The sequence below is a fragment of the Lethenteron reissneri genome, chromosome 23, assembly GCF_015708825.2.
Source record: "Lethenteron reissneri isolate LAM-NWPU_2019-01 chromosome 23, ASM1570882v1, whole genome shotgun sequence".
NCBI lineage: Eukaryota > Metazoa > Chordata > Hyperoartia > Petromyzontiformes > Petromyzontidae > Lethenteron > Lethenteron reissneri.
The window spans coordinates 886,094-908,230 of NC_083801.1; the positions used below are offsets into that span (position 1 = coordinate 886,094).

General features: G+C 48.4%; 1 protein-coding gene across 1 annotated transcript; it reads right to left on the reverse strand.

Moving 5' to 3' along the window:
• Positions 1-13,512: 13,512 nt before the first annotated feature.
• On the reverse strand, positions 13,513-22,137 carry COMMD9 (COMM domain containing 9). Its single transcript, XM_061556814.1, has 6 exons — positions 22,029-22,137; positions 20,635-20,763; positions 18,895-19,034; positions 17,745-17,779; positions 17,103-17,206; positions 13,513-15,758 (listed from the first exon to the last, which is right to left on the reverse strand). The coding sequence occupies exons 1-6, from the start codon at positions 22,077-22,079 to the stop codon at positions 15,639-15,641; spliced, it is 579 nt and encodes a 192-aa protein (XP_061412798.1). The 5' UTR covers positions 22,080-22,137; the 3' UTR covers positions 13,513-15,638.

The following is a 22,137-nucleotide window of genomic DNA, read 5'->3' on the forward strand; positions in this document are numbered from 1 at the left end:
CTATACCGGGGATCTTTGGTAATGGTAGTGGTTATACGATGGAGGTGGTAATCCCGCCGTGAACACTCCAATTCGTGGTAAATTATCACTGCGCAACAAAGACAAAGATCCCCTGTATAGCCTTAACAGACTGTAGGGGCAAGTGCCGTTTTAGCGAGCATCTATCAAGGCCGGAGCGGCACACGAGGGGGTGGGTGACCAGCACCACGCCCGGCCGCCTTTGTATCCCTAGTAGCGATGTTTACACACCGTACTAGGTATATAAATATCGCCACTGGGAATACAAAGGCATCGCACACACTTGTCAGAGGCACAACATGGCCACGAAGGTTTAAGAGTGAATGTAGTTTATATTGTTAAGTTTGTTTTTGCAAATCTGTATCATTGTGGAAAGCGTTGGTGTTGTCTGCCGGCCGAGTCGCCCTTGAAAAAGAGCTTCTTTGCTCAATGGGCTCTACTCGATTGGAAATACACGTCTTGTTCTTCAGCTTCTGGAATCATTATTCACGATGGTCAGGTCAAATCGTAACCTCGCGTTTCATGAACAACTCCGACTCAGAGCACGGCATTGGCCGTGCTAATTCATCGACGGTTGCGCGGGTTGAATAAAATACTTAACAAACGTTAAACTATCAATCCTGTCAACCCCTTGTCAGTGCCCTACCTTATTACAGACCAATCCCGTGCCCCTTATAAATCTCAACGTTCATCCTGCAAAGTCCCATCACGAGGGAGAAACACAAATAGGCAAAAAATGCCCGTACTGAAACGGCTGTACGCCGTATGGACCTAAAAACTAAATTTCCCTGTACAAGAATACGGTTAAACCGTATGGGTTGACAGTTGTGTAAACGAGCAACCTGACGAGATGTCTGAGATGTGGCGACACGGACGAGGGACACAACAATCATTGTGGATCTTACTCTGCGCGATTCATGCATCGTAGCAGCATCGCCATATCGCGGCGACTTTGGTTTGTTTACACTGCAAGAAAGCCTCAATGAGTCTCGAATCTTCCTCAGCAGCGGGTCCTGTCAGGGTTTCGCCGTAGGGGGTCGATCTTGCTGCTGTGCGTAATTCCTGTTGAGTAATTTTCAGGACAATTGTCAGCATTGGGATGTTTTGTTCTCTCCCAATACCAGCTACGTTGTACCTGTGTGTTTAGCTAAGGGAGGAGACTGGAGGACCCGGGGGAGAGAATACAAACTCCGCACAGAAAGGCGCCCGAGTCGGGAGTCGAACCCAGACCCTGCTTGCTGTTGTGAGGCGCAGGTGTCACCACCGTGCCACCACCACTCTGCCACGATGCTCAATGTACGTTTTTGTGTTGAACTTCTTTCGTACCATACGCAGCCAACCGTGCTCATCGGAGGTGCCCAGATGACCGGAACCGTGCCCTCCTCACGTCACCAGTAGTCTCAGGTCACTGACCCTGCCTTTATTCTTAAACGCAGACAGGCACTAATAGTGACAGTCGCTGAAAACGACTGGGTTCACCAGTATTGTAGGAGGCCGGTGATAGAGCGTGTTAACACACACGGATACTGCCCTGCTGCATTGCTTCTGGCGTAAAACCCACTCCATCTGTGATACGTTGTCACTCGGGGATATTCCGTGACAGGTTGTTAGGGCCCCGTCCATCATTTGGGTGCGGGCCCGGGGCAAATCCCACTGTGCGCCACCTCCCCCAGACGCCTACAAACCAAAGCGAGTCGCCGCAAGCTAGGGACGGCTCTGCAGGTGGCACACAGAAAGCATGGCACGCGCAGAGGGAATGCTGGCCACGTGAAATCTTCCAGTTCATCTGCTGCACCAGTCGGTTGGTGCCTTACCCACCCCCTCACCCTCCTACCCCATCAACCCCGTGTCGTCAGCAGGGATCCCCTTCGTGTCGGGAAGATTCGGGGTCGGGGGGTGCAGTAGCAGCCGCCGGCTTCATTGGTGAGAAAGCCGGACCTGAAACCGGAACTGAAACCACGGGGTGAAAATATCTCCCGCTCATACTGAATGCTTCGATTGGCAGGTTTCGTTTTCTAAAAATAGCTACCCCTTGCGATGGAAGGCGCCGCCTCGCAAGGGGATTTTCTTTGCGCTGATAGACCTGCAGCATTGCCACCACGAAAGATACAGATCCCTCGTATAGCCTTAACAGACTTTCGGGGCAATTGCTGTTAGCACCTATAAAAGCCACCATCACCACCATTTTGCCTACTATCAATACCATCACCAACAACAGCAACCGCTGTTCGCCACTAAGTGCGGAAGATCAACAACAGGAAAATTCGCACATCTCTTTGGTGAGTTGAAACTTAATGACAAGCCACAGGAGTGTGATTGTGGTCATGCAAAACAAACTGCGGACCATACGGTAAACCCATACAGATACATAGAGACCTATTATACATATAGTTTTGGTGATCAGTGCCTAACGCCTGACACTCTGTACGCTGTGTCTAACGCTGGGTAGGCTATGTGGATCCGAGTCACGTTACAAATTAGCCAGTAGAATTTCTGCACTACGCTGACACCATCTGGAATGCCACTTCATACATTTCTGAAAAAAGGAACCATTGTAATGTTGATTCGAAACCGCAACCCCAAAATAGATTATGCAATAACACAAGTTAGGTGATTCGTGAAATGCACCGTAATTTTGTTGTGGCTGAAATCATTTCAGAATCTAATCGTGGAGATATTGTCTTCATTCCCAGAATTTATCTGGCACGGTCTGATGTGAATTTACCATTTATTTTGAAGCGAAGACAATTTCCTATCATTCCTGCATTTGCTATCACTGTCATTAAGTCACAAGGACAACCTTTTCAGTATGTTGGACTTTATCTCAACGAAACAGTATTTTTTCCCACGGATAACTTTATGTTAACTTTGTCAAGAAGCAAAAATCCAACGAACATCGAAGTGCCAATTCAACAAAATTCATCTCAAGGAAAACTTTTGGACGATGATCGTTATTTTATATCAAATGTGATATATAGAAAACTAATTATTAAATAAATTCAGTACAATCTTTAAATGTTAGTATTTTCACGAATAAATACAAAAATAATAAATCTCATCACTTTCTCTCTCATCATTTTATCTCATCACTTTATTTATCTCTAGATACAGTCGTGTAGAATTACAGATGGAAATACTGTAAACCACTGTGGTCTGTGCTCCTTCAAAGGAGAAGGTTCAGCAAAACGACACGAACTCCATCATGAAGCCCTCTCGTGGCCAACAGCAGACCTCGACATTGACATTCAGCTTTTTAACTTATTGCTGCGACGAGAAAGAGTGAAATAGAGTTGCAGCAATGGATCCGCTCACGGCCACGAACACCGCAAGTGTACTCTGAGCCGTCAACAAAGACTTACACCTTCATACCAGTGTTTGGGATTAGGCTCCCTACGCAATGATCTGTGTCGTGAAGACCCTCCGCCACCCGACGCAGTCAAATTAATTACATCGTCGCGTGTGGCGCAAAGGGATTTAACGCGACAATGAAGATTTCTTCAGCTCGCTGGTGAAGTTAACTTTACCTAAGGGTTTATTTGTGAATGCTAACATTGGCTGCGAAAACCCATATATGTTGTAGGGGCTAGCTTTATGGGGCCCCCGGGGCTCGATATTGCACTGGCGCGTTCATTGTAAGTGAACAGCAACGCCTGTAATGCTTTTATACAGGGACAAACACATTCCTGCGGAGGGAGCTGGTAGGAACGTTGGGTTGTTCGGTCAATGGCCAGGGTCAACGGCGGCGTGGTGTATTCCGCAAATATGCCCGACTGTGAGGGCGGGCACAAGCCGGCGTGAATAGGTTAAACGTTGAGTTTTATAAGGGCACTACGGGGTGACCAGCCCCTCCCCACCCAGCCCCACCCCTCCCATCCAGCCCCACCCTCCCCACCCAGCCCCTCCCCACCCTCTCCTCCCCACCCAGCCCCTCCCTCCCCACCCAGCCCCTCCCTGTACGACGAACGGACGGACACAATAATCCCCTGTGGGCTGGTGTAACCAGGAGGTTCCTACCAGTAAGACCCCCCATATAGCTAGCGTGCACACACACTCTCTAGCTCACAATCACACACTCTTGCACACACAACCACAACAACTGCCATTCGCCACTAAGTGGCAGTGACGTCAACTCGGCACTTGTACCAGGCTATGTGCACATTAAGGCCACGTGAAGTGTCGAATGCCCACTGGTAGGAGGTCACGGGACAGACCCAGGTGCCATGGGTTGACTGACTGAGATGACTGGCCGATGCACCACCTGTGCCCCCTACTGTGCCAACTTGCAGTGTTTTAGCCACACGATGCTTCGCTCGTTGTTGTCATCATCGCTCATCTGGAGGACGACTGCCTTCAACTGCCAAGTAGCCTCCTTCACGATGCTTCTCCACAGAGGTCGATCTTGACATCGCTGGTACCGGTCATCGGCAAGTCCACTCAGCTCCATATCCTCCCATACCACATCAGTCCATCTCTTTTCCAGCCCATGTCGTGCCCGTTAAGCCCCCTCCATGCGGCCAAACAGAAGCTGCTTGGGCATGCGGTGGCTGGGCATGCGGGCTACATGACCCAACCAACGCAGCCTTGCCTGCTGGAGGAGCTCGCCAATGATTGGGACTGTTTTAAGATCTTGCAAGGATCTGTGAGCTCATCGCACTGTGACCCAGTCTGGTTTCACACACTCACACGCACCACTGCGATGCTCCGAACCGCAGGTTTCGTTTGTCCCATGAGAGATGAGAACTCGAGTCGGGGTTTTTTGACCTACCCCGGACGAACGCGTGGGGGAGCAGAGCCACGCAATATGCATGGCCAGTCCTCGCCTGCGTCACTACGGATAATCCCAACGTGTTTCTGCTGTTCCTGCTGCTGTCACTGATTTATTTCAATGGCGTCATCGTCGTGAAGAATATAAGTAACATCGGCAGACGACAATACGCCTCCTTCGTAGATGTGTCTGCCTCTCCATCATGGGTTGCGTTGTAAAAATGTCTTTAGTATATACGTCGAGACGCTGAGATGTGAAGGAGGCGCAGCGTCTCTTCATCTTTTCTCCACGATGACGCAAATGATTACTCACAGGGAGGGTCCTTGCCTTTACCATCGGGCAGTTCACCAGCAGCATTGGTTGAAGCAAGCCCGGCTGCTGATGAGACGCTGCGTGTCGAAGCCGGCCCAGAGTGTTGCTTGTGACGCATCAATGCTGCTGACAATGAGTGCACTCCCAGAAGCAGGCCGTGCTAGGTGCCCGGTGGGCCGGGTCGAGAAGTGGTTCTCGACCTTGTGTGTCCACTGTTGTGCCCCCTTGTTGAAGTTTGTTACAAGCAAGTAACTCCCCCCCCCCACACACCCGTTTCCAGGCCCAACATGTTTCTGAGAAATGAATAAATAATGAACATCAGTATGTTTACCGATTGTCCATTTTGTGAGGTTATCCAAACTAGCCAGCTAACCAACTGCAAGCGAATGAAAACATTCAACGGACGCTCAGCATGCGTGGTTACTCTTGGAAACCGTATTGTTTACGTCGATGAGTTTAGAATGGTGTTTTATATCGTTCTGGGTTACCATATGGGTTTATATTTTATCGTAGTTATTTTATATTTATATAGGGATCCGCGTACCCCCTGTTGAGAACCAACGGTATAGGAAACACTTTCTTGCTCTGTGTCCAGATACGGCTATTTTACGTGTTCCACGTTTAGCCTGTTTGCAACCAAGGGCGCTGTGGTGGCGAGATGTTAACTACCTCGCCTGGTATGCAGGAGGTCGTGGCTTCGATTCCGACCCTGACACCTGCTGCATATTTGGAGTTTGCATGTCTCTGTCCCCGTGGTAGCGCATATTTTTCTCCGGGCCCTCCGGTTTTCCCCTCCACATTTAGAATCAACGTGCGTTTAGAGTTTTTGGCTACTATACATTTCCACGTGATGATAAGCCACTTCGTTGAGCTATCATTTGCGGCTAGATCGCTTCTGAAAAAGAGCTATATAGCTCAGTGGGCCTTACTTGGTAAAATAAAAATAGTAATTCTAGATTTGAAGCTTTCGTGACTGCAAGGATTCATACTGTTTTTTCGGTAAAGTCACGTAGGTAAACATTTTTTAAATTAAAAGTTAATTAAAGTAATAATGGAAATAAAATAAAATAATAAATCACGACGTTTCGGAGCACTCCCTTTAAGAGTGTGCTCCTAATCTCAGCTCATTACCTGTATAAAAGACACCTGGGAGCCAGAAATCTTTCTGATTGAGAGGGGGTCAAATACTTATTTCCCTCATTAAAATGCCAATCAATTTATCAAATTTTTGACATGCATTTTTCTGGATTTTGTTGTTGTTATTCTGTCTCTCACTGTTCAAATGAACTTACCATTAAAATTATAGACTGATCATTTCTTTGTCAGTGGGCAAACGTACAAAATCAGCAGGGGATCAAATACTTTTTTCCTTCACTGTATGTGTTGTCTTGGTGTGGTCTGGCACTACTTTTGTTCTTGTTTTCCTGCCTTACCCTAGCTTGCATTTTGTTGAAAAATCGGCAGGATTTAATGTACTGATTAAATTTGTACTTATATACTGAATTTTTATTTATGTATTAATCTTTTCTCTATTTTGCACGCCTATCGTTTTTGGGTTTGTTTGTTGTTGTAACTTGCTGACCCACCCCTCCTGGACACCTGTCAAAAAGAGCTTCATAGCTGATCAGATTTCTCCAGTCTAAATATAGATCCTGATTCTGAAAATACTATGAACTGTCTACTTTCACAGTGGACAATAACGGTGCCTTCATCGCGTTCGAAAATAGTAGGCCATTGTGTGCCAGTAGGCTAGTGTCAAGATATCAAGGTGCAAATTTGAAAAAGAATTACACCACAAATTATTCAATTGGAGTTATGCGCAGCAACAAAATCCTCCTACTCCGAAACTACTGCAGGACACCGTAGCGCCTTCCTTTGTGGTGATCACCTTGGGCTATAACAGCAGCGGTCAATATAGCAAGCACTGCCATTCATGAGATGAATCTTAATGAGCTTTGCATCCATCAGCGGGCTACGTCTTTTAACAATTACCCGGCTTCGACCCTGTAATATAACATAGACGTAAAGTACTTGCGCCATCTATTGGTAGGAGTCAGTCTGTTTTTAATGTATGCATTCTAAATCAGGGACTTTTATTTGCCATCAGGTTTAACGATAATTGTATGCTTGTGTCAGTGTTCTGATTTCTCCTGAGAGCCATGTAAGATCTTCTGTGATCCACCCAGGGGTCGCGATCCATGTGTTGGCCACCATTGAGCAATAAGAATGGCGAGAATACTAAAATATAATTTGCATGTGGGAGAAAACTGGAGATAATCCACGTCAAAATCTACGTGTCAAATAAAAATCCACACACTCAAAAGAGAATTTCACTCGGAAGGTCGGTCTGCACAGATGAGTTCACAGTCCCACTTCCTGCACTGCCTTCTCCTGGGCGCCTACGCAGCCCGGCGGGCTCGAGACGCTCACAAGACTCCCATAAACTAGTTTTTATTATAACTGTCTCCATTTCATTATTTTTTTTATTTACTACTTAACTTGCTTATACTATTCGTTGCGCGAGGTTGCACTTGATTTGGCTGCTTTCAATTGCCACAATTTACTTTGCTCAGTCGGTGTTTGAACGCTGAGGGCGTGATGAGTTTCTGTTTTCACTCCTGTTTGCTCTATGCCCCCTGTACACTTCTCATTCCCTTGTAATGTGCACCGATGCCTACTTTATTGAGGGCGATAATGGCACATAAAATAAAGATTGATTGGTTTATATACGTAGGCGTTCGTAACTAATTGGCATGACAAACCTGGCGGGTTAACAACACATTTATACTTAAGCGATCTAATCCAAAAAAAAATTAACCCGTAAAAACAAAGTTTTTCACTTTAAATCCTTTATATGCGTGGCGGCTAGAGTCCTCTCGTCCTCTGGCTTGAGATGGCTGCCACCTATGGGTCAGATGATTGTCTGCCAGCATTAAGCAATTGGTAATTAAATATTTTAAAAAATTTCCCTAAACAGTGTAAAATTTTGGAAAAAAAAATTCACGAAAATTAATTGTCACGCACAACGAGTCTGTGTGGAAAATGTCAGCTCGATTGGATCACGGGAAGTGGGTTAAAAAACGACCGAAAGATTTGCACGGTCGTAAGCAAGCAAGCAAGCACGCAAGCAAGCAAGCGAACTTAATATAAAGGATTTTTAAAAAACCTTTATCCGTCGGCACTCGCTGCAGGTCACAGCTTGGCCACCGACGGAGTCGTGTGCGAGGAGTGCGGAAAGGGCTTCACGCACGGCCAGACGCTGAAGATCCACGCGCGCACCCACACGGGCGAGTGGCCGCATGCGTGTGACGAGTGCGGCCAGGGCTTCGCCTTTGTATCACACCTCAAGAGGCACCATAACGACGCACACGGGGGAGCGGCCATTCGCCTGCAACGTGAGCGTGTGTGCGCGGGCGCACCGCCACCGCTTGCTCCACACATCACCACCGTTACACATACACAGGAGAGCCACACTGACTCACAGGACTCTTGTTCAAGAGGGTCCTGCATTGGGTATTTTTTTTTATTTGAACCCTTTCCCGATCCAAGACATCTGCACATTGCAGGGTGGGGTCCCGTTCACCGCTGAATCTCAGAACACGAAAGTGGCTCAGCGTTGATTTTATTAAGAGGCACACATACGTCATCGGAACCGGAAAGGGTTAAGATGTTTTCAGCCAATTCACAAGTTGTGTTTATTTTTACAAGTGGGAGAAAACCCACACCGTACGCGTGGGGGCAACACTCGATTCCTGTACAGATGGAAACAGATGGGGATTAGTCCACTTGCCGCACTGCCTTCTGGTGAGCCAGACCTTAACGTTCATGGGAAGTTTCACAACACTTGTGCGGTTATCCACCAAGCCTTGCCTCCAGCGCTGGTTTACTAGGCCACGTACATAGCCACCACCACCCAGCTAATTACGATTATGCTCGTTTACCCAGCAGAGCCTCACGGAGGCTTTTATGTGCTTAAATATAAAATTTATCATTCAGTGTATGTGACCTCATATGAGTATCAAAAATGTGGGCAGTAACAAAGCAAATGAAAAAAAGGCTGAAACGTATAGAGATGAATGTTGGGAATTACATCGAGACAAAAGTGAAACACATGAATCACTTGTGTTATACTCGGGTGTTTCAAGGACTCTAAGGGTGATGTTGCTGCTGTATGTATTCTTATTGAGTAATTTACATGGAACCTTTCAGCATTGGGATTTTGTAACCAATACCAGTTACACTGTACTTTCTGTGGGTGTAAACCCATGCAGAACAGTGAGAGAGAACATATAAATACCACACAGAACGGCGCCCAAGTCAGGAATCGAATATAGGCCTTTCTTACATCTGAGGCGCCGCCCAACAGCCGGATACAAATCATGCCTCCAAGCTGAGGCGCCACAGTGGCGAGATGTTAATTACCTCGCTTAGTATATTGGAGGTCGTGGGTTCGATCCCAACCCTGAGACCTGTATATTTGGAATTTATTGGTTCTCTCTCCCCGTGGAAGCATGGATTTTTCTCTGGGTCTTGCGGTTTTTCCCTCTACGTTTAGAATCAACATGCTTTTAGAGTAGTTGGCTGATTTAACTTTCCAGATAACCCACTTCATTGAGCTATCATTTGTGGCCAGGTCGCTTCTAAAAAAAAGAGCTATAAAGCTCAGTGGGTCTTATCTGCTAAAACTAAAAAAAGTTGAATAGTTTAGTTTATGATGTGGGAGACCGTCGGATGTGGCTATAGTGAACGTCCGAGATCGTGCCAGTGATCATCACTTTGTTTCCCAGGTGTGCGGCAAGAGGTGCTCCCAGATCTCGACGCTCAAAATGCACCTGAGGATGCACACGGGGGAGCGCCCGTACGCATGCACCGAGTGTGGCAAGCGCTTCCTACAGAGCTCGGACCTCAACAAGCACCATGTGACTCACGAGAGGGCAGCCCGCGCACCTGTGATGGAGCGCGCACTCGTAACTCGTGCCCGAGCGCGAGGCTGTACGTGGCTTTGATGTGCAATATGCTTGCGTTTTGCTTGGATACGCGTACGCCCATTCGGACTGCGCAACCCCTGGCGTTCACATGCCGGGCACTGGTGGCTACTTTATTATCGTAACCACGCGTGTTTACCTAGCAAAGCCTCACTGAGTCTCAAGGCTGTTTCCGGAGGGTCTTGCCAAGTTTTTGTGGTAGGAGGGCGATGTTGCCACTGCGTGTAGTAATTGGCAGTAAAATTTTCATCATTGGGATTGTTTGGCCAATACCAGTTACATTTTGCGTGTTTTTTTACTTCAGCTATCGCAGGAAACCAGAGAACCCCAGAGAAACCCATGCAGAAAAGGGGGAGAGAATGCAAACTCCACACAGGAAGGTGTCCGAGTCGGAAATGGAACCCAGGCCCTTCTTGCTGCGAGGCACGAGTGTTGCCAATGCATCACTAGCCTGCCACTACGCAAATTGATAATGCGCCACTGTAGAGCAAAGGGTTGGTGGATCAATGTCGTTTGCGAAACTCCCTGCCCACCCAATGGGCGTCGAGGTTGCCTGGCTGGCCAGGGTATGACTACAGCGAGTGGAATAAGCATATCCTTCCCTCTCGCGGGTTTAGCTATCGCTGTTTTGCACCAAATTAATTGAGGTACATTTTCACCGATCGTGCCCCTTTGGCTGGACCATTCACGGTTGACCGCGAGATTCCTGTACGCTTCGTAACTGCACTGCTCGCAATGTTGCTGCCGCGGAAGAACACACGCAGTGTCGTGTTGACTCCATCTTGTGTCTTATCGCGGGTCCCAGGTCACGCGCTGATCCCAGACTCCAGTAAGGTTCAGCCATACGATTTTTCTTCCTGTAGTGTACAATACTATAGACGGATGTCTATAGTATTGTACACTATCTTGATTTGAAGCTTTCGTGACTGCAGGAATCCATACTCTTTGGTTCTTTCGGTAAAGTCACGTATACGTGACTTTACAATAAATCACGTTTCGGACGCAACATAAGCGCCCGAAACGTCGTGATTTATTTAATTTTATACCTACGTGACTTTACCGAAAGAACCAAAGAGTATGGTACACTACGTAAAAAAAATTCCATTTCATACACTTACCGTACAAGTTATATTTAACACAGTAGAAAATATTGATCATTATTAACATTCAAAATTCTGCGTGTTCAATGTTTCGGTTGATGTCGGGTATCATAACACAAAACGAGGGGTGGGTGTCATATTACAAACCATGAATCAAACCCTGTTTGCCTTTTGAGTTTACGGATCGCAAACGGGCTGATTGCGGCTAACCTCAAGATCGTAACCCCTGCGATGGGCACAGGTTTTCTGTGCCCTCTACTTGTACTGAAATGCATACGGGGATCAAGTGGCACTCTCCCTGCACGCGTAGGTACTCCGGTTTCCTCCATGTGTATAAACACGAATAGAATTGGCCAATTATCCAGATATAGGACCAGAGCTCGGGCAATTGTTAGCACCAGTTCCTAACTGCTTTCCTGTTTGCCAGTGGTTTCCCATGCCTCTAAATCGCCGTTATGGAACGCGAATGAAAAACTGCGTTAATTGCAAATTCCGTATCAAATTTTGCATGTCTGTGGGCTGCGTTCTCGGAGAGGAGATGAAGCATGAATTGGAGCCGACTGCAGGACGGGTGGCACTGAGTGGTGAGAGCGCCGACTCACAAAGGTTTGCAGAGTTTATTCTGGCTCGAGGGCGACTCGGCTTTCATCTCTCCCAGAGCAATGTGGACCTGCAACGTGGTAAGGGGACTCCTCCATTTTGGATAGACTGGCTTCCACCATGGGAATGTGGAATTTTCACCACGGAGCTCCTCTCGTGATGCTTGTGGTGAATTCCAAGAGATGAAGGCGTGGAGATGCTGCAACTTGACCGATTGTTGACACGTACATTATCAAATAGTCCTTTTCGTTACCATTTGAGAAATGTCAGTGAATGTGGAGTGGTCATAGTTCAGTGTAAAGGTATGTCTACCCAGAGTAGCAAGTTGTGTCTTCACCGACCAGCTGACATTGCACCCACAGAAATGGTGGGCAGTCCGTGCGATGTTTTGTCACCAGGACCCATTCTCATCTCGATGTACTCCATTAAATTAGACTACGGAGATGAAGGGGGATTTGCCCCCAATCACTTAAGCAACTTCACACGATGGCCACTTAAGCCCCCATTGATATCACCCGAGTGTCAAGTGAATGTCGTACCCGTAATATATATTTTTTGGGTTCAATCGCGTAAATATTAATGCAGTAAACCCACTTCCATCCGACACGGGAAGATGTATTCACAATTCTGGCAATCGCCTGACAATGCTAGTTGTAAATACCAGCGAAACGTCGTTAACTCAAATTAGAAATGAGTTGTGGGTTTGCTCTCCAACACAACCGGTGTGCGGCTGAAGAAGTAAAAAATTGGCACGTTTTTTTCCACGTGACAAACCTTACGAACTGGATATGTCTGGTGGAGGAGAGTTTGACACATTTACGCCATTTAACCCATAGACGTTATCACGAATATTGGTCACAAAGGCCTACGTGTGAAATTGAATATAGCACCACGAAATTCGCTTGGTTGAACTTTTGAACGTGAGGTCAAAGTGAACCGGCAGCCAATCGGGGGTTAGCGTGGAGCAAAAGGGGCAGCCCTGAGGTCTCCGAAAACGTGGAGCTCCACGCAACATCACGACCAACGTTCAGCTCCTCCAACGTGGCGCTAGGAACACCCTCGCAAGTCAGATGGCAGTGTAGCTCGATTACCCAGGACAGCTCGAGTGTCTCAAGGCCAGGGTGTGCGCCAGCAAGCATTTCGGTTCTGCCAAGGCCCCTGCCACGTGTCTGACCCCACGAAAAGGAACTCCAATGTGAAAGACGAAGTGGGGTCAAAGAGAGGAAAGACAGGTGGACAAGAGCATGTTGAAGCAATTGAACAAATTTGAACGTGACTGATGATGTAAAGCAACCTACCCACACTCTTAGATTTTTTCGGTAAAGTCACGTAGGTAAAAATAAATAAAATAATAAACCATTATTTTATTTCTATTATTTTATAATAAATCATTATTTTATTTCTATTATTATTTATTTTTACCTACGTGACTTTACCGAAAAAACCTAAGAGTATGAATCCTTGCAGTCACGAAAGCTTCAAATCTAGAATCAACCTACCCACGTTGACGAACGTAAAGCGTTCTCAATTGGTGCATACGACCTGCAGTGACGGTTAGAAACGCGGACACTGCTGAAGAGCACGGAGCGCAAGTTGAAACATGCACCGAGTACAAAGGATGGGGTCAGCTTATGCAATGAATGACTATTTCGAAGGACATTGACATCTAATGATCGTGGCTTGGAGGCCTTCATCCAGCAGTGGATAGATCGTCTGCTTTATCAGAAAAATACATCCCACAATAAGTGCTAGTAAATCAAGTTTAATATAATTCTACAATCTCATTTCCTACTCATTTACAGACAAAATTAGACTTCTGAAACGAGCCCGCAAGAATCGGCATTCTTGATGACAACCACCATGCTCGCTTAACGCGCGGTGTTCACACAACGCATTTTAACTACGCGGTTCTTCCATTCGGGAACACTTCTCAAAACGCGGAACGTGCACTCTTATAAGGTGGAATGCACACCGCTGTAACACGAAACGCGCACCATTATAACGTGGTCGACGATGAACACTCTCTTGAGCTGCACGGCTGAGGAGTTATACAGTACTTGGAATGATACAGTAACATGGTGGCATACCCTAGAGTTACTCTTATAAGGTGGTTATTTGTCCTGCCTTCTCACTGTCTAGTACATCGTCAATACATCGTATCTCGCCAAAATGTATCGTTACTTTATGGGGAAATTGTTTTTGTTTAATGCGTTTTTCGCTTAACGCAGCACTTTTCAGGAATGCACCTTTCGCGTTAAATTACGACTTACTGTACTAATTTTAAGCCGGATATCAAGTGTTGATCAAAGCCAGACGCTGGCCCGTTCTCTCCACCAAGCTGCGTCCATTCTTCAGACCAAGCGTTTGGCGTGAGCCCATGGTGTCCAAACACAACTTGTTTTGCCATCGTTGGCCATCTTAGCACAAACCTCCCAGCAGCGTTTGCCTCTTTGTCACCTTCAGCTTCTTGTTCACATTCAGTGAACGGCTACGACACATCCAATAACACAAGTCAAGTTTACACCAGCAAATAAAGTACTTCGGGCTAATCCATTGCTGGATGAAGGCCTCAACACACCGTGTCGGGTTCGGGGGGGGGACTCTCTCACCGAACTTTATCACTCTGATCAGAGCAGTTTAGTGAAGGGGGGTACCTAGGACTGGTTCAGATACCACTCTTCACTTGTCGTGACGAGGACTCAAACTCGGGTTGCCTGGTTCATGGCGTAGTGCACTCCCTACCACAGCCTCACTTAAACAACAACCATTATTCAAACAGCCTACCACAGCGCGTCTCCAACACCACCTTTCCACTGCGTGGTAATACGTGCCAACCCTGACACTGTGTCCCCATGATTTTGAAAGTGGGGAGCAGTATATTGAACGATCGCTCGTCCCTCTTGCTTCAACTCGCCCCGAGCTCCGACCGTGGTGACCCTGTTGTCATCAAGGGGTCACCAAGACATTCGTTGTCATCTCCAAAGTAATTGAGCGTATTAACTCCACACAGTGATCAATTACAACACGTGTGAACGTTCAATCTACGCAGCCGTAGCCCAGCATACTTTGTTGAATTTTTTGTGAAAAAATGTATAGCCATCATCGCCCTGTCTTTACCTAATGTCCTGCCCAGCCAACGTGCCATGCCTGGGTATGTCATGGAGGGCTGTGATCAGAGAGAGGGAGTAGAAGGGATAGAACGGAATCATATGAAATGCGATAGACACTTATTTGCACATTTGGCATCAGGACCAAGCTCATTTGTGCAGGCAGGCCTAGAACAGAGTGGGAATGGCTGGGCACCATTTGAAGTAGTCACGGACATTTTATCCGATCATTTTTTTATTACAATATGTGCAATGCTCGATATCATTCATCGACAGGCACTGCGATTCATTTACATAACTCGATTGCTCCCATAAAAACATAATTTTGGTTCAAAACGGCAACTAAAGGCTGATTCAAAGATAGTGCCTTTACTGGTTTTCAAATCTCACCATGAGGATGGCTGGACTACAAACTGTACGCTGCTGTTGCTGGAGATCCCATGTTTTATTTGTAGTCCCGCATGTAACATTAATCTCAAAACGCTGTAGAATTTGTAAAGTGCGCACAAATACTGCTCGGAGGCATGGGATACCACGGGCAAGCGAGAGGGCAAACCAGAACCGGGGCAAATAATTACCCAAGCTCCACGGTCCTACATTGGGATGTTAGGCCAATTCCAGGCTCTGCCAACCCTCAACTCCCCAGATGGCGTGGTGCACAGGAGCAGCATTTGTCCCTGTGCAGAAGGAGGAGACGAAACGTCACACGGCTCCTCGTGAATCATCCTCGCTCCCGCATTCCCCCACCCGCTCAGGGCTGCGCCACGGCAGAGAGCTGCGTGCGGATGCGCCCCAGCGTGTCCAGCAGGGTGTGCAGTGTCTCACGTCCGAGCTCCACTGTGAGCGGCCCCGTCTCCTCCGCACCCTCCAACTGCACATGCACAACACGCAGTTTATGACTCGTGTGAGTGTACGGGTGGGTGGACACGTCAAAGTGCGAGTGTGTGTGGTTGGACACATGAAGGTGTGAGTGTATGAATGTGTGTATGGGGACCGGTAGTGCAGTGGTTAGCATGCTGTGCGAAGAACCCAGTGACTCAAGTTCGATTCCTGCTCATAGCCAACACCAGTGACGACTATCTGAACTCGTCCCGGACCTCCCCTAGATCGACTCAGCTTGGTATGCTGTGTAATAATCACCACTGGGGAGACAAAGGTGGCCGGGATTGGTGCTGACCACCCATCCCCTCGTGCCCGCCAAAGGTGCCCGCTAACATCACAGTCTGTACAGGCTATAGGGGATTTTTGTCTTTGTTGCTGCTAAGGGCGTAAGTAACTCTAGATCTCACCTGTAAATATAAATTTACCATCAGCAGTGGGTGGTGGGTGTCCTGACATGGGCTTTTCAGCCCATATGCGCGTGTCTGCGTGATGTTTCCATGATGTAAGCGTGTGGTGTGGGGCTATCCGGTGATGCATAGCCATCACACGGCCAGAATTCCTGTGATATCCATGCGTTCATATGTCAAGGGGCTCACTTATATTATTCCGCTTGTTTAGCCAGAAAAGCTTACCAAGTCTCAAGAATCTTTCAGTAGGGGGTGATGCTGCTATGTGTGATCCAAATTGAGTAAATTTAAAGTATACTATACTCTTTGGTTCTTCCTGGTTCAAAATAAAATATTTTATACCGACGTGACTTTACCTAAAGAACTAAAGAGTATGGATTCCTGCAGTCACGAAAGCTTCAAATTAAGGTTAAAGTATACTCTTTGGTTCTTTCGGTAAAGTGACGTAGGTAGAAAAATAAAATAAAATAAAAAATAATATATCACGACATTTCGATCGCAACACAAGCGGTCGTCCTCAGGCGGAAAAATAATCGAGCAGTGGAACACAGCGAGAGAGCTATTACAACAAGAGGTTATATATGTTGGCCAAGGGCAAGCGGGGTCAGAGCTGGAAAGGAATTCCATCCCCGCACGCAAGCACGTCAGTTGTGTTAATGGGGGAGATTAGGGGGAGAGAGATTAGGGAGAGAAATTAGCATGATATGAGCTTCCGTCGCCGCATAAGAGAATCGTCCCCGCATATGCGCACAACAGCAGTGTTAATGGGAGATTAGCACTAAGTTGATGGGAGAGATTAGGCAGAGAGATTAGGGAGATTAGCAAGTTAATGTCATGTCTATGTGCGGTTAGGCTTCACAAGTGTGCGTGTGTGTGTGTGCATGCCAGCGTGTGGGGGGGAGGTGGTATCTGTGCGCACAAATCACCTGCAGCTGCAGGAGACAGGTAGGGACAGCTAGATGCGCAACCTCGTCAGAGGCGGCCTTCACGTGCACGCTCCACTCCATGGAGGCCAGGCGAGGTAGAGACACTGCAGCCGCACACAGGAAAATAAATACGGACACATACAAGACAAAGATCCCCCATGCAGCCTTAACAGACTGTTGGGGCAAGTGCTATTAGCAAGTAGCGCCTATGAAGACTTGCACGGCACACGAAGGGGTGGGTGGCCAACACCACGCCCAGCCGCCTTTGTCTCCCCAGTGGTGATGTTTACACACCACACCAGGTACACATTTGAGGGTGAGTCGACCGAGGGGAGGCCCATGACTGGTTCAGATAATCGTCACTGGTGTTGGTCGTGAGCGGGAATCGAACTCGGGTCAACGGGTTTGTAGCACAGTGCACTAACCACTGCGCCACTGCTCCCGATAACGGAGATACACACACAAAGGAACGGCCGCGTGAATTATGGCGCAGCAGTTGAGAGAAGTAGCAGGAGCCATGGTGAGGTGTGGTGATTTATCGGTATTGGCAGTGATGACCTCTTGTTAATTCTCGACTCGGCGTCACTCATCTTTCACTGCAGAGCCACAATTCATCAAGAGTGCATGGAGAATCACACTCACCCTGGTCAGAGATCAGCTCACTTCTCCATGCTGGCCTGAGTGGACACACACAAGCACGCACAAAAGCACAAATACATACATGTACGACCACGTGTACCCAGGAAGCGCGCACACACACACCTCTCTCGGGTCAGGCCACTTTCCCAAGATGCGTTTCTCAGAGCCCAGGAAATTTTGTGATGAAGTTACCAGATTATTGCGCATTTGACTGCTAGAGATCCAGGCCGAATCCATGTGTAACACTCGCGGCTCACAGGAAGAAGGCTCTGGGTTCGATTCCTGACTCGGGCGCCTCTCTGTGTGGAGTTTACAGAGGACTGGAAACGGGAGATGAGCAACAACTCAATGCTCATTTGGAGCAGATCGACGACTATTGAACGTCATGAAAGAAGTTCAACGCACATACATGATACATGTATTCAATCTCGCGTGCACAAATCCACGTGTTTTATTTCTCAAGGATGTATGTACAGGCAGGCCTCGCTTAACACGACGCCGTAGAATGCCAATTCGTTATAGCGCTCTTTATCCTGGAGACATTATAGCACATAAAGGACACACCTGTCCACTGACGTGCATTTACTCCACATTGATCTCGCTCTGCCTCATTTATTTTCGCGTGTTCTTGTGAGCATTTTAAACCCATAACATCTAAACAAAGGGTTGCTAGTGTTCGTGTCGGAAATTAGGCCAAAGTGTGAAGGAAAATGATCACTTTAGATGTTAAAATTAAAGTGATAAGGCTGGTCGAGGCGGGTGAGTGTCAGATGTGTTGATGCACGCGCGAGTACATTACATAATACTGATGTCATATATTAAAAATTGTGATTTTTTAAACATTATTTTATTTTACTACATTCACCACAATATAAAGGAATCAAGTCACGGCAATTCGGAGAAGCAGTTTCGCAGAGCGCACAGGGTGTGCCGGGCGGACTGGTTGCCCTTCACGTGCTGGAGGAGGAGTCTGTCACATGGCTCTGTGGCTACATGCGCTGACGTCTACTCACATCTAAAATGAACAAACATTTACTTATTTTTCTTACATATCTGGCGCTCTAATTGTATATGACAGTCGCGTGTAAAACCATTTTCTAAATAAAAACAAAATAGCACTGGGGGAAGGCGGTGTGGATCGCAAGACCCTTACACGTTGTCGAGCAGCGCCTTTGCCAGCAGCGTCCTCAGGCCGGCGGGGAGCTTCTCCGGGAGCAAGCGGAGGGCCTCCTCGGGGCCCACGGGGCACACAAACACGGCGCGCTTCGCCAGAGCCGCGAGCGCCAGCACCAGCTGCACATACAAAGACAAAGATAGGATAGCCTTGACTGACTGTTTGAGCAAAGTGCTCTTCGCGAGTAACACCTGTGAAGGCCAGCACTGCACATGGGGGGGTGGGTGGCCAGCACCATGCCTGGCCACCTTTGTCTCCTGAGTGACGATGTTTATATACCGCACTAGGTACTCATTTGAGTTTGACTCATCCTAGGGGACGCCCAGGAACGTTTAAAATATCCGCCACTGTTACTGGTCACGAACGGGATTCACACTAGGGTCGCTGGGTTCGTACCGCAGTGCGCTAACCACTGCGCCATGACCCCACACAGCTGCTCTCACACACAGTGATGGACACAGTGAGACGCACAGCAAGATTCAAAGTGAAACGGTGACAGATACATTGAGGAAGAGTGAGACACACAGTAGCGAGACTTCAGACAGTGCGATTCCCAGACACAGAATCACACAAGACTCTCAGATGCACATCGAGATTATAAGTGTGAGGCACTAAGTGGGACGCACTGTGGGACACACAGCAAGACTCACAGACACAGCGAGACTCACAGACACACAGTGCGGCTCACAGACACTCCGATACCCATAGACTCAAAGCAATAGACACAGCGAGAATCGCAGACACACAGTGACAGACAGAGCGAGATGGACAATGAGCCTTGCTGACACACGATTACATTTACAGACACCAGTCACAGATACAAATATCCCCCGTATAGCCTTGACAGACTGTTATGGAAAGTGCTGTTAGCGTGCATCTATGAAGACCAGCACGGCACACGAGCGGATGGGTAGCCAGCACCACAGCCGGCCGTCTTTGTATCCCCAGTGGCGATGTTTACACATCACACCAGGTACTCATTTGAGGCCGAGTCGACATAGGGGAGGCCCAGGACCGCTTCAGAAAATCTTCACTGTTGTTGGCCGTGAGTGGGAATCAAACTCGAGTTAATGGGTTCATTTCTTTAGAACTGATTTTTGTGTTTAGTTTGTTGTCCTTCCCCGAAGCTCCAATTAACAAGGTTATCTACGTCCGGTGCAAAAGAAATTCAACGTATAGTGCATACATACGTGGAGCAGCACGCTTCCCGTTGCACTACCACTCCCCAAGAAGATTCACAGACGACCAGTGAAAGATACAGACGCATTGTGAGACACGGTGCAAGAGAGGCACCACAACACCGTGGGCACCTCGGTAGCGAGATGTTAACTACCTCGCCTAGTATGCAGGAGTTTGCACGTCTATATTTGGAGTTTGCACTCCCCGTTGTAACATGGATTTTACTCCGGGTCCTCCGGTTTTTCCCTCCATATTTAGAATCAACATCACGGGTGTATTTGGCTAATATAAATTTCCGCGTGATAAAACCACTTCGTTGAGCTATCATTTGTGGCCAGGTCGCTTCTAAAAACGAGATAGTTCAGTGGGCCTTACCTGGTAAAATAAAAATAGTTTATAGTTTGGTTTATAGGCCACGTGAAGTGTCAGAACGTTCGCTGACAGGTCACGGGACAGACCCAGGTGTCATGGGTTGACCGAGTTGACCGGCAAGATGCACCACCTCGTGCCACATAGTGAAGACGCACAGGGCGCACTCACCTGCTCCGCGTGCTCGATGCTCGCCAGCTCGAGGGCTCCCATCACCTCCTCCTTGAGCCCCGTGCGAAGGGCGGCGGAGGGCGACAGCGCCCGGGAAACCACCGCTCGCAGAGCCTCCTTTGAGGGAGCCTACAGAGACAAAGACCCCCCCAACACCCAACCGCATAGCCTTAGCAGACTGTAGAGGCAAAGTGCTGTTGGCGAGTAGTAGCACCTAGGAAAGCCGGTTTGAGTGAGTTAGTGTGGGCGAGTGACACGGGCGAGAGAAAAGATGGACTGATGGGTGAGTGGGTGAGTGTGTGTGGAGGGGTGAGTAGGTGAGTGTGTGTGGAGGGGTGAGTAGGTGAGTGTGTGCGGAAGGGTGAGTGGGTGAGTGTGTGTGGAGGGGTGAGTAGGTGAGTGTGTGTGGAGGGGTGAGTAGGTGTGTGTGGAGGGGTGAGTAGGTGAGTGTGTGTGGAAGGGTGAGTGGGTGAGTGTGTGTGGAAGGGTGAGTGGGTGAGTGTGTGTGGAGGGGTGAGTAGGTGTGTGTGAAGGGGTGAGTAGGTGAGTGTGTGTGGAGGGGTGAGTGGGTGAGTGTGTGTGGAAGGGTGAGTGGGTGAGTGTGTGTGGAGGGGTGAGTAGGTGAGTGTGTGTGGAGGGGTGAGTAGGTGTGTGTGGAGGGGTGAGTAGGTGAGTGTGTGTGGAAGGGTGAGTGGGTGAGTGTGTGTGGAAGGGTGAGTGGGTGAGTGGGTGAGTGTGTGTGGAGGGGTGAGTAGGTGTGTGTGAAGGGGTGAGTAGGTGAGTGTGTGTGGAGGGGTGAGTGGGTGAGTGTGTGTGGAAGGGTGAGTGGGTGAGTGTGTGTGGAGGGGTGAGTAGGTGAGTGTGTGTGGAGGGGTGAGTGGGTGAATGTGTGGAGGGGTGAGTAGGTGAGTGTGTGTGGAGGGGTGAGTGGGTGAGTGTGTGTGGAGGGGTGAGTAGGTGAGTGTGTGTGGAGGGGTGAGTGGGTGAGTGTGGAGGGGTGAGTAGGTGTGTGGGTGAGTGACAGAAGAGATGGACAGATGCAGTGCAGGAGGATGTGGAGCCTCGCGAGTGGACCTGCCGATGACCGGTACCAGCGGTGTCAACATTGGCCTCTGGCGGAAGTCGCCCTCCAACAACAACGGAGGGCGGAGGAGCGACGCTCACAACAACGAGCGGAGCACCGGGCGGATAAAACATAGCAAGTTGGCACAGTAGGGGGCACGGGGTGGCGCATCGGCCAGTCATCTCAGTCAAGTCAACCCATGGCACCACCTGGTTCTGTCCCGTGACCTTCCTGCCAGCAGCGAGCCTAGCGACACGTGGTGGCGCCTCAAGGCGCACCTAGCCTGGCACAAGCGCCGCGGCGACGTCACCGCCACCGCCACCTCTCTCACCTGCAGGAGCAGCGACAGCGCCGCGGCGTCCTCAGCTGTCAGCTCCGCCATGATCCCGGCACCGACAGCACCACGTGATCACCCCCCCACCAGACTCCACCCTCCCTCC

Coding starts and splice junctions, on each gene's coding strand:
- COMMD9 (XM_061556814.1), bottom strand. CDS start 22,079: ATGGCGGAGCTGACAGCTGAGGACGCCGCGGCGCTGTCGCTGCTCCTG. Junction 19,035..20,634: donor GCATCGAGCACGCGGAGCAG/GTGAGTGCGCCC, acceptor TTGTATGTGCAG/CTGGTGCTGGCGCTCGCGGC. Junction 17,780..18,894: donor AAGGCGCTGCTCGACAACGT/GTAAGGGTCTTG, acceptor GTGTCCACTCAG/GCCAGCATGGAGAAGTGAGC.